The 12,522-nt window shown below is 30.1% G+C and overlaps 1 protein-coding gene across 1 annotated transcript in view; it reads right to left on the reverse strand.

Annotated features, from left to right (window-relative positions):
* Positions 1–3,273: 3,273 nt before the first annotated feature.
* LOC148940061 (uncharacterized) overlaps positions 3,274–12,522 on the reverse strand; it is a 99,423-nt gene continuing 90,174 nt past the window's right edge. The window contains exon 7 of the mRNA XM_089106201.1: positions 3,274–3,530. Coding sequence (XP_088962327.1) covers positions 3,454–3,530 — 77 coding nt within the window. The 3' untranslated portion in view covers positions 3,274–3,453. The remainder of the gene's footprint in view (positions 3,531–12,522) is intronic.

Here is a 12,522-nt window from a genome sequence, read left to right on the forward strand (position 1 = left end):
ATTTTGTAAATTTTTGTTGTTTCTTCCACCTTGGACCAAAAACTGGGTAATTATTAATAAATTTCTTGTTCCTAATATTATTGAAAAACTGGAAGCACCACACAGAAAGCTTTCAAATACCGCTTGTATCCGTTTTTCTCCGAACCATCACCTTATCAGGTTTTTTCAGTCGAAAGTTATTTTTCTTTTATTTGTTTATTTGTTTTTCTTTGTTTGGTCACTCCACATTTTTTAGTATTGTAAAGAGTGAGTAAAATTCAAATAATGATAATAATAAAAATAATGACAGCTTGTGTCCAAATTTCTGTATATTACTGCTTATTAAATTCTGCAAGTTGTGAGTTTTTTTCTCTTCTTCTTTTCCCCCTCCTTTCATGTTATTTCTTTTTTGTTTTAGTTTCTTTTAAATTTTTATGTGTTACTCTGTAACTGGTAATCTTTGATTTATATATTGATTTGTGTTGCATTTTATGTGTTTTTATGTGTTACTCCACGTATTGTACCTCTGTACAATGTGGGTTAGAAATAAATAATAATAAAGCGTGCAATTAATGTATACCCTTACTGCATTTTCCATTGCTACTAATTTTTAATTCCAGTAAAAAGGCAATTTTTCCATAGCCAACAAGATCAAAGTCAATAGATGTATAACATGTATTATCTCCCAATTATACCTATCTCTTCTCCATCCTTGTTTCTTAGTGAATTTTTTACTCTGAGCTATAGCTTCTATCCATTTTCACATTACGTTTAGTGTTTGTTAGGTGGTTGGTAATTTTGATATTATATAGGCCTATAAACAGAATTTCCTGGTTAGCCGTATCAATTTATTCAATTATTAAAGGGCCTGGAGCGTTACTTATTCTTCCTTTCTCCGTTTGGTGTGAGCTTTCAGGATTCTGAATTCTCAATTTTCTGGCTTCCTCCCTGTAATGTTCACAAGTTTTTCTTGGCTGTGGTTCTGAATTTGATCTGGGTTTGGTGGACTCACCAAATTTTTGTAATCTTTCTGTTTCACAGCATCTAGACTTTTGCATCGGGGGCCTAGTAACTTGGGCTACCGAACTTGGCATTTCAGGTATTTATCCTTTTCTCAACAGCTTATCTATAACTAATTTTTCTCGAGTCATAAGTTACGCCTGATTCCGTGGAGTCAAATGACATGAGGTGTAGAAACATGACAAGATGTGAAAACTTGGAGGGAAGATTCCTTTGCTAAATTTACTAGAAGTACATCTTCAGATTGGAATCTCTATTTTTTATATTCACCTATAGTGGAATTTGAGGTGTACCCATATATCGTATTTTTGTTGTATTATTGCCTGTCTATCCACAAGCTTCTTTCCATACTATTAGTGAGTTTGAAGTTGGTCTTTTTTTCCAGAAATAAAATTGCAAAAAATATGAAACTTTAAAAACTGTGTGATTTGAATCTACCTGAAATCACTTGTGTCTGAAATGAATTCTATAAGGCTTGTCACATATGTCCAAAAAATGTCACTGACCTACAGAAAATTATCCACATAATTTAAACAGTCCAACCTCTGCCCAAAGAAATAATCACGAGTCTGAAGCCAGGAAGTTTCTCAAAATGCAAGATAAATTTAGCAGTGGGTAAATTTTAGAATTCACTGTGCGTTTAAAAATGCACTTTTGGTCCTGGGATAACTGAAATGTGATGTACGACACAAGCCTCTACCTTCAACCCCTCTGCATATATTAAATTCTAATGTCGGTATAACAATATTTTGAAACTGATAGACATTCCATTAAAATAAAGCCCTTTGTTGTTTTTTGTTGTTGTTTTTTTTTGCATGGTAGGCAACAGATACAAATGATATATGAACAGTGAATTTGATTCACGCATCTTATTCGCGGAACTTCCCGGTCTCGCTTTTTGAGTAGTGCACTTGCACACGGAGAAGATTTTAGAAACTGTACTAAACGTCCCAAAATTTGAACCAATTCCATGAAAGTTTAATTTCTTTTTATTATTATTGGCAAATAAACATACTTTTTCTTACTTTTTTCTTCAGTTAATTCATAGTTTTCAATGTGTATTTGGGTTGAAATAGAATGAAAACATTGCTTTTATATATCAAAAAGCTTTGACTATGGATTGTCACTTTTACCTGATAGATAATAATTGAAAAATTTGCCAGAAGCCACGACAGAAAAAATACCCCGAATGTGAATCGAAACCTAGCCACTCTCGTGTCAGACGATCATTTTACAACTGGATCAGAAATAAGTAAATATAAAATATTAGTATCTTTATACTGTAAGAGCAATCGAACCTGTCCGTTACTCTGCCTTTTCGTTGTTTTTTCGATCCATCAGGGAGAAGTGGGGCAAACTATAGTCAAAGTTTGTATATCTATGAAAAAAACATACTTTCATCTGAAGCGTGACACACATTGAAAACAATAAAATAATTACAGATGAAAGTAAGAAAATTTGTTGGGACGTTTGGTGCTGTTTCCAAAATCTTGACGGTGCGCAAGCCTACAGGTAAAAAATAATCAGAACGGGTTGTTAATTTGCTAAGATAACCGTGAGAATTGTGGACCACATTCACCACCTGTATGAAGATCGACGCTGTTATTTGTTGCGAAGGAACGCAAAGAACTATATATGTCCAGAGTTACCCGGTCTTCCAAGATCTAACTATTAGCATCGTTTTCCCCCTTGGGTCGCCTTGTCCATCAAAGGAGTCTTAAACATACAAATGATGACAAGGATACGATTACTCGAGTCCTAATAGCTGTTTCCTGAATTTACGACTGAATTGAAACATTTACTGAGAGCTTTTTAGAACTTGTAACGTCATTTCTGACAAATACCGTAATCTCGGCCTAAGATTCTCCTTGAAAAAACATGAGAAGGTGTTCTTGCCAATGTCCTTGGAAAAATCCCTTACGACTAACAGAAAGTTTCTGCTGCTTGACAACTTTTACTCAAGGAATAATGTCTGCTAGAATATCTGTTGGAGACCAGATAGTTTACGGATGGTTAAAACGTGCCAGAAATTTTTCTGTTTCCTAACAGAAAATTCTGTGATTTTTTTTTATTCCTGAAAATCCCGACAGTTTGAGTTAATAGAAAATAAGACACCAAGAATCACTTATATTCACTTATTTCCTTCTGTAAAACGACTATGGCCTTCCTTTCGGGTTTTTGGATCTTTTCATAATTCAAATAATTTTGAAAATAGAACGTCAATATCCCAGTATATCCCTTAATAGCATTTTTGTACTTTATTATACCAAACATATTTATTACAAATAATACACAATCACATTAAACGCTCTAAATCATATCACTGAATAACAGGCCAATCTAGAAATTAAAATTATATAGTCAGTCATATAATTACCTTATTTGAAATTTACACATTCAAATTCTCTCGCATAAGCATTATTATTCTCACAATGCTTAAACTATGTCCATTTATTATGCCAGCTGTCTCATTAAAAGACAAAATGAAGAGCAAACAGTAGCAACACTCATTTTGAAAAACAGCCAATTATCTAGGGATGAAAACAAATATGTCAATAGTTTTAGTGGGAAAGGAAGGGCCATTTTCCCCCCGGTAAAATAAAAACAAAAAAGGCCAACATCCAAAATTTAGTAATGAGAAAAGTTATGAAGAAAGAAAATGCACTGCATAAAACAAATTTTGCAAACAACACAAGGCATTTCAATATAAACGAAAAAGATCATACAGTTAAAAAAGACACATACTAGCCTAAAAACAAATAAAGAATAATAAAGCATAAGAGAATTCAGAGTGTCTTGGTATTTTATTTCTTCTCTCTCCGAGTAATAACAAAGGGATGCTTAGACGCTTTCGGTTTAAAAAAGAATCTGCAGAGGGTCAAAGTTTTGAATTCTTGGAGATAAAGCATGTCTTTTAACATTAACTCTGTTTCAAATAATGTTTTATTATTAGCTTCGGAGTTATTAACTGGCAGACATTTGCTCGACAATTATGTTAGGGTGAACTTATGTGTACGAATAGTTTGCCTTCTTAGTTTGAAACATTGAAAACCTCGTTTAAGTTTGTAATTTTTTTCAATTATTTTTTACTCTGGCAAACTTTTTTTTTCAATATAGAGAAAAATCGTGATTTTGTCATCACTAAGTAAAACTGTATTAACCTGCTGAATATAAATATTAATTTGTTCAATCAATACCGCATGAAATAGCTATTTATTCAGGCGCAAATTACTGTAGACAGAGATAGTTTTCCTTTCAAATCATGTACCACCAATTGGTTGAAACTATGGATTTTTTTTTCTTAGGATTAAAGAACATTATTCAACAATCATACGCAACACTTTACTGTTGTCTAAATATGTTATTATTTTTCCTTCTGCCACTTCTTGTAAAAGGACTGGTTGTTGAAACATCAGAGGAGTCATTTTATTGAATATTGAAAGTTCTTTTGCCTTTTGCAAAGATATAAAGGTATTGCAGGCCAAAACATCCCTCTTCCTCACTCGTTTGTATTTCTGCCCCCCCCCCCCCTAACCCCCTTAATATCTTATCCAAATCATGAGAAAGGCCTAGCCATTTTGTTAAAAGAAAAGGTCAAAATAACCCGCTTAAAAGAATCTGGGAAGAAAAGTAGGGCTCAAAACCTCTATGCCTTCCCAAGACCAGAATATAACTTGCATTTTACTGAAAAAATATAAATGTTTTTACTTTTATAACTTAATAAATCAAATAATATTAACATTTTGATTACTAAATATCAGTATATGTATATCAAACTGAAAATTTAGATTCATTTGTATTTTTTTTTCAGTAAAGTGCCAATTATGTTCTGGCCTTGGGAAAGCATAGGGGTTTGGAGCCCTACTTATGTTAATTTCAGCTCGTTTTGAGTTTGACTCGGTTATTTATTGTAATTTCTGTTTGTTTTGGGTTTCATTTATTTATCGATGCTGATTTATGGTAGTTTCACGCTTGGTAGATTATTTGATTTTGGTCTTGCTCATTTTTTGTTTAATGGAGTTCTTTACTTTTCTTTGAAAAACTTATTTTGTGGAAAATTTTTTTGTTTATTAATTTCTGTTCGTTTTATATTGATACAGTCTTTTTAGAGAAAAAGAAAATAATACTTTAAAACTTTCTTTTTCTTAAGACTTTATAGTTTGGCCTGCTATTTGTATGCTAGAGAAAAATGTTCAGCAATTTTCAACAACATATACCCTTTTAAAAATCTGGACACAAATAGTAGTGTTTAATTTAGTTTCATACCTCCTTTAGTTGACCTGAAAAAGAAAACTTGACACCATTCGCAAAAAAAATCTGTTTACTTTCTTTGATAGCTTGGATACAACTACGCTAGTTTCATTTGGTTAAATTTTAAGAGCAGAAGTAACCCCGTAAGTTTGAACATAATACCCTCTTTCGTTCTTGGTATACTGCTGTGATGCCTTATTGGGAATTAGCATTAACACAGTGCATTTTGATTTAATCTTAAGGCAACATTTAGTTTTTAAACATAATGGGCAATTGGTAGGGTGGGCGCGGGAGGGGGATTAGTTGACGTCCAATCACTTTCGAGCATTAAAAAGGGCATTAGCAGTAGAAAAAGGGGCCAGCACAGAACGAACACACTGCTGCCATCTATAATCGAGTCTAACGAGACAGGGTCATTGACTTCTTTTTCAAGGTCAATCAGGGGATGTTTCTAAGCCTATTGACTCCGGTACGAAGTTTGCACATGCGCACTGAGAATACTAACGGTACAATGGTATTGACCCATGAAGGGGACAGGATCACGTGTCTTTTTCAAGGTCAATAAGGAGATGTTTCTAAGTGTATTGATCCACTAGGGGGACAGGATTTCTGAGAAATTGATTTACATAATCGATGGGGAACTTTATCATGAGGGGATTTCATTTTTAAATATGGCTTCTCTGATCTTTAGGTCTGAAAGATTAATTAATATTCTATTTTCAAATATCGCTTCTCTGATCTTTAGGTCTGAGAGATAAATATAAATATTATTTCGAAACCATAATAGCGTAAGTAGGAACACCTTAGATTTTTTCAGATATTCATACGAGATCAAGACAAATTTAATATATTTTACACGGGAAATGGTTTCCTGGAAATTTCAAATGTGACAGTACAGGGTTGCCGAAACAAAGGAACACGCAGGAATTACTTTTAGGGGATTATTTGAGCGAAACAAATTAATCGGCATTTTAGGGATTTTTTGGGCGAAACAGTTTGAGACATTTTAGAAGATGATTTGGGAGTGAAACTCTGTGGTCGTTATAATACACAAGTTCCATTTGAGGTGTTGTAAGGTCTCCTACCAAAACCCCAAAGGGGCCCCCGCCCAACCTTTTTGCCCCCCCATTTCTTTGGCGAACTTGAGACAAAAAAGGGCCCCCCTCCCCCAGTCGCCCAAAGAGCCCCCTCCCCCCAGGCCCCCCCCCCCATTTTTTAATATTTTTTTTGCGCACTTGAGAAACAGAAGGGCCCCCTCCCCACCCCAACTTTTTGGCTCCCCTCGAATATATCTTTTCAGAAAAAGTTCTTTAGGTAATGTTCCTCAGAAACCAAATTTACAACTTGAAGTACTCATCCTTATCACCCAAAACTTTACATTATGGCTTTTTGAATACCCCAACACCAAGCAATACTTTTTAAAACGCTTTATTATATCTTTTCAGAACAAGTTCCTTTCTTAATATCCCACTTAAACCTATTTTACAAGTTGAAGTACCCATCCTATTCACCCACAACTTTACTCTATGACTTTTTTGAATACCCCAACACCAAGCAATACTTTTCAAAGGCTTTATTATATTTTTCAGAACAAGTTCTTTTCTTAATATCCCTCTTAAACCCATTTTACAAGTTGAAGTACTCATCCTTTTCACATATAACTTTACCTTACATCTTTTTGCATACCCCAACACCAAACAATACTTTTCAAAAGGCATTATTATATTATTTCAGAAAAAATTCTTTTCTTAATGTCCCTCCTAAACCAATTTTACAAGTTGAAGTATCCATCCTTTTATCCCACAACTTTACTCTATGGCTTTTTGAATACCCCAACACCAAGCAATACATTTTAGTTTTAGTTAAGTGTTTTTGGACTTGTAGTTTAGTTTTAGCTAAGAGTTTTAGTTTAGAATTTTAGCCTAGAGTCTTAGCTTAGAGTTTTTCGTTACACTTTTAGTTCTGTTTAGTTTTAGTTAAAAGTTTTAGTTTAGAGGTGTATTTAAGTTTTAGTAAAGAGTTTTAGTTTGGAGTTGTTGTTTAGTTTTAGTTAAGAGTTTTAGTTTAGAGTTTTAGTTTTGAGTCCTATATTAGAGTTTTAATTATAATTATAGATAATATTAATTTTATTTAAGATTTTTAGCTTAGACTACAGAGTTTTAGTTCAGAGTTTTGAGTTTTAGTTAGAGTTATAGTTTAGTTTAATTTTTGTTAAGAGTTTTACTTTAGAGTTGTAGTTTAGTTTTAGTTAAGATTTTGAGTTTAAAATTGTAGTTTAGTTTAGTTATAGTTAAGAGTTTTAGTTTAGAGTTGTTGTTTAGTTTTAGTTAAGATTTTTAGTTTGATATTAGCTTACAGTTTTAGTTAGAGTTATAGTTTAGTTTAGTTGTAGTTCAGAGTCTAGAGTTTCAAGTTTGACTCTCAGCACTTAGAGTTTTAGTTATTTTTTATTTTAGTTTTAGTTAAGTTTTTTTTTACTTGTAATTTAGTTTTAGCTAAACGTTTTAGTTTAGAGTTTTAGCCTAGAGTCATAGCTTAGAGTTTTTCTTTGTACTTTTAGTTTAGTTTAGTTTTAGATAGGAGTTTTAGTTTAGGGTTTCAGTTCGGTATTAGCTTACAGTTTTAGCTAGAGTTATAGTAGTTAAGAGTTTTAGTTTAGAGTTTAGAGTCTTAGTTAGATTTTAGAGTTTTAGTTTTGAGTATTAGTTTAGAGTTTTAGTTCTATTTATAGTTTAGTTTAGTTTTAGTTGAGACTTCAGAGATCCAGTTTAGAGTCTTAGCCTAGAGTTTTTGTTGGAGTTATAGTTTAGTTTAGTTTTAGTTAGGAGTTTTAGTTCAGATCTATAGTTTAGTTTTAAATAAGAGTTTTAGTTTAGAGTTTATAGTTTTATTTTACATTTTTACTTTAGAGTTTTAGTTAGAGTCATAGTTTTAGTTTATTTTTAGTTAAGAGTCTTAGCTTATGTATTGGAGTTTTAGTTTTGAGTCTTAGCTTAGAGTTTTAGTTAGAGTTATATTTTAGTTTAGTTTTAATTCAGAGTTTTAGTTTAGAGTCTTAGCTTAGAGTTTTAGTTAGAGTTATAGTTTAGTTTAATTTTAGTTAAGAATTTTAGTTTAGAGTTTTGTTAGAGTTATAGTTTAGTTAGTAGTTTTAGTTTAGATCTCTAGTTTAGTTTGCCTTAAGAGTTTTAGTTTAGAGTTTATAGTTTTAGTTTACATTTTTACTTTAGAGTCTTAGTTAGAGTTATAGTTTTAGTTTAGTTTTAGTTAAGAGTTTTAGTTAAGGTATTGGAGTTGTAGTTTTAAGTCTTAGCTTAGAGTTTTAGTTATAGTTATAGTTTAGTTTAGTTTTAGTTAAGAATTTTAGTTTAGAGGTGTTGTTTAGTTTTAGTTTAGAGTCTTAGCTTAGAGTTTTAGTTAGAGTTATAGTTTAGTTTAATTTTAGTTAAGAATCTTAGTTTAGTTGCGTTGTTTAGTTTTAGATAAGATTTTTAGTTTAGAATTTAGAGTTTTAGTTAATAGTTTTTGAGTTAAAAGTTTTAGTTCTATTTATTGTTTAGTTTAGTTTTAGTTGAGAATTTAGAGTTTTAGTTTAGAGTCTTAGCTTAGAGTTTTTGTTAGAGTTATAGTTTAGTTTAGTTTTAGTTAGGAGCTTTAGTTTAGATCTCTAGTTTAGTTTTACTTAAGAGTTTCAGTTTAGAGTTTATAGTTTGAGTTTACAGTTTTACTTTAGAGTTTTAGTTAGAGTTATAGTTTTAGTTTAGTTTTAGTTAAGAGTTTTAGTTTAGATATTTTAGTTTTATTTTTGAGTCTTAGCTTAGAGTTTTAGTTAGAGTTGTAGTTTAGTTTATTTTTAGTTTAGAGTCTAGAGTTTTAATTCAGAGTTTTAGTTTAGAGTCTTAGCTTAGAGTTTTAGTTAGAGTTATAGTTTAGTTTAATTTTAGTTAAGAATTTTAGTTTAGTGGCGTTGTTTAGTTTTAGTTAAGAGTTTTAGTTTTGAGTTATTGTTTAGTTATAGAGTTTTAGTTAAGAGTTTTTTTAGTTAAGAATCTTAGTTAGAGTTATAGTTTAGTTTAATTTTAGTTAAGAATTTTAGTTTAGTTGCGTTGTTTAGTTTTAGATAAGAGTTTTAGTTTAGAATTTAGAGTTTTAGTTTAAGAGTTTTTGTTTAGAGTTTAGAGTTTGGAGTTTTAGTTTAAAGTCCTAGCTTAGAGTTTTAGTTAGTTATAGATTAGTTTAGTTTTAGTTAAGAGTTTAGTTAGAGTTATAGTTTAGTTTAATTTTAGTTAAGGGTTTTAGTTTTGAGTTGTTGTTTAGTTTTATATAAGAGCTTTAGTTTAGAGTTTAGAGTTTTAGTTTGGAGTCTTACCCTAGTTAAGAGTTTTAGTTTAGAGTCGTTGTTTAGTTTTAGATATGAGTTTTAGTTTAGAGTTTTAGTTTTATATTAGCTTACAGTTTTAGTTAGAGTTATAGTTTAGTTTAGTTGTAGTTCAGAGTCTAGAGTTTCAAGTTAGACTCTCAGCAGTTAGAGTTTTAGTTAGGGTTATTTTTTATTTTAGTTTTAGTTAAGTGTTTTTTTACTTGTAGTTTAGTTTTAGCTAAACGTTTTAGTTTAGAGTTTTAGCCTAGAGTCATAGTTTAGAGTTTTTCTTTGTACTTTTAGTGTAGTTTAGTTTTAGATAAGAGTTTTAGTTTAGAGTTTCAGTTCAGTATTAGCTTACAGTTTTAGCTAGAGTTATAGTAGTTAAGAGTTTTAGTTTAGAGTTTAGAGTTTTAGCTAGAGTTTAGAGTTTTAGTTTAGAGTCATAGCTTAGAGTTTTAGTTCTATTTATAGTTTAGTTTAGTTTTAGTTGAGAATTTAGAGTTTTGGTTTAGAGTCTTAACTTAGAGTTTTTGTTAGAGTTATAGTTTAGTTTAGTTTTAGTTAAGAATTTTAGTTTAGAGGTGCTGTTAAGTTTTAGATAAGAGTTTTAGTTTAGAGTTTTAGCTAGAGTTATAATTTAGTTTCGTTTTAGTTTAGAGTCTAGAGTTTTAATTTAGAGTGTTAGCTTAGAGTTTCAGTTAGAGTTATAGTTTAGTTTAGTTTTAGTTAAGAGTTTTAGTTTAGATTTGTAGTTAAGTTTTAGTTAAGAATTTTAGTTTAGAGTTTAGAGTATTAGCTTAGAATCTTAGTTAGAGTTATAGTTTAGTTTAATTTTGGTTAAGAATATTAGTTTAGTGGCGTCGTTTAGTTTTAGATAAGAGTTTAGTTTAGAATTTAGAGTTTTTGTTAAGAGTTTTTGTTTAGAGTTTAGAGTTTAGAGTTTTAGTTTAGAGTCCTAGCTTAGAGTTTTAGTTAGTTATAGATTAGTTTAGTTTTAGTTAAGAGTTTAGTTAGAGTTATAGTTTAGTTTAATTTTAGTAAAGAGTTTTAGTATTGAGTCGTTGTTTAGTTTTAGATAAGAGTTTTAGTTTAGAGTTTAGAGTTTTAGTTTGGAGTCTTACCCTAGTTAAGAGTTTTAGTTTCGAGTTGTTGTTTAGTTTTAGATATGAGTTTTAGCTTAGAGTTTTAGTTAGTTATAGATTAGTTTAGTTTTAGTTAAGAGTTTAGTTAGAGTTATATTTTAGTTTAGTTTTAGTAAAGAGTTATAGTATTGAGTCGTTGTTTAGTTTTAGATAAGAGTTTTATTTTATATTTTAGAGTTTTAGTTTGGAGTCTTACCCTAGTTAAGAGTTTTAGTTTCGAGTTGTTGTTTAGTTTTAGATATGAGTTTTAGTTTAGAGTTTTAGTTTGATATTAGCTTACAGTTTTAGTTAGAGTTATAGTTTAGTTTAGCTGTAGTTCAGAGTCTAGAGTTTCAAGTTAGAGTCTCAGCACTTAGAGTTTTAGCTAGAGTTATTTTTGATTTTAGTTTTAGTTAAGATTGTTTTTACTTGTAGTTTAGTTTTAGCTGAACGTTTTAGTTTAGAGTTTTAGCCTAGAGTCATAGCTTAGAGTTTTTCTTTGTTTTTTTAGTTTAGTTTAGTTTTAGATAAGAGTTTTAGTTTAGAATTTCAGTTCGGTATTAGCTTACAGTTTTAGTTAGAGTTATAGTAGTTAAGAGTTTTAGTTTAGAGTTTAGAGTCTTAGCTAGAGTTTAGAGTTTTAGTTTAGAGTCTTAGCTTAGAGTTTTAGTTCTATTTATAGTTTAGTTTAGTTTTAGTTGATAATTTAGAGTTTTAGTTGAGAGTCTTAGCTTAGAGTTTTTGTTAGAGTTATAGTTTAGTTTAGATTTAGTTAGGAGTTTTAGTTTAGATCTTTAGTTTAGTTTAACTTAAGAGTTTTAGTTTAGAGTTTATAGTTTGAGTTTACAGTTTTTATTTAGAGTTTTAGTTAAAGTTATAGTTTTAGTTTAGTTTTTGTTAAGAGTTTTAGCTTAGATATTGGAGTTTTAGTTTAGAGTCTTAGCTTAGAGTTTTAGTTAGAGTTATAGTTTAGTTTTAGTTAAGAATTTTAGTTTAGTGGCGTTGTTTAGTTTTAGATAAGAGTTTTAGTTTAGAATTTAGAGTTTTAGTTAAGAGTTGTTGTTTAGAGTTTAGAGTCTTAGCTTAGAGTCCTAGCTTAGAGTTTTAGTTGGTTAGAGATTAGTTTAGTTTTATTTAAGAGTTTAGTTAGAGTTATTGTTTAGTTTAGTTTTAGTTAAGGGTTTTAGTTTTGAGTTGTTGTTTAGTTTTAGATAAGAGTTTTAGTTTAGAGTTTAGAGTTTTAGTTTGGAGTATTACCCTACAGTTTTTTTTAGAGTTATAGTTTAGTTTAGTTTAAGTTTATTTTTGGAGTCTAAAGCTTTATGTTAGAGTCTTAGCTTAGAGTTTTAGTTAGAGTTAAGAGTTTTAGTTTAGAGTCTTAGCTTAGAGTTTTATTTCTATTTATAGTTTAGTTTAGTTTTAGTTGGGAATTTAGAGTTTTAGTTTAGAGTCTTAGCTTAAATTGTTAGAGCTATAGTTTAGCTTAGTTTTAGTTAGGAGCTTTAGTTTAGATCTCTAGTTTAGTTCTACTTAAGAGTTTTAGTTTAGAGTTTATAGTTTTAGTTTACACTTTTACTTTAGAATTTTAGTTAGAGTTATAGTTTTTGTTTAGTTTTAGTTAAGAGTTTTAGTTTAGATATTGGAGTTTTAGTTTTGAGTCTTAGCTTAGAGTCTTAGTTAGAGATATAGTTTAGTTTAGTTTTAGTTAAGAATTTTGGTTTAGAGGTGTTGTTTAGTTTTAGATAAGAGTTTTAGTTTAGAGCTTTAGTTAGAGTTATAGTTTAGTTT

This window comes from Artemia sp. Qi Xiang Cuo, chromosome 20 (genome assembly GCF_049724085.1).
Source record: "Artemia sp. Qi Xiang Cuo chromosome 20, ASM4972408v1, whole genome shotgun sequence".
Taxonomy (NCBI): domain Eukaryota; kingdom Metazoa; phylum Arthropoda; class Branchiopoda; order Anostraca; family Artemiidae; genus Artemia; species Artemia sp. Qi Xiang Cuo.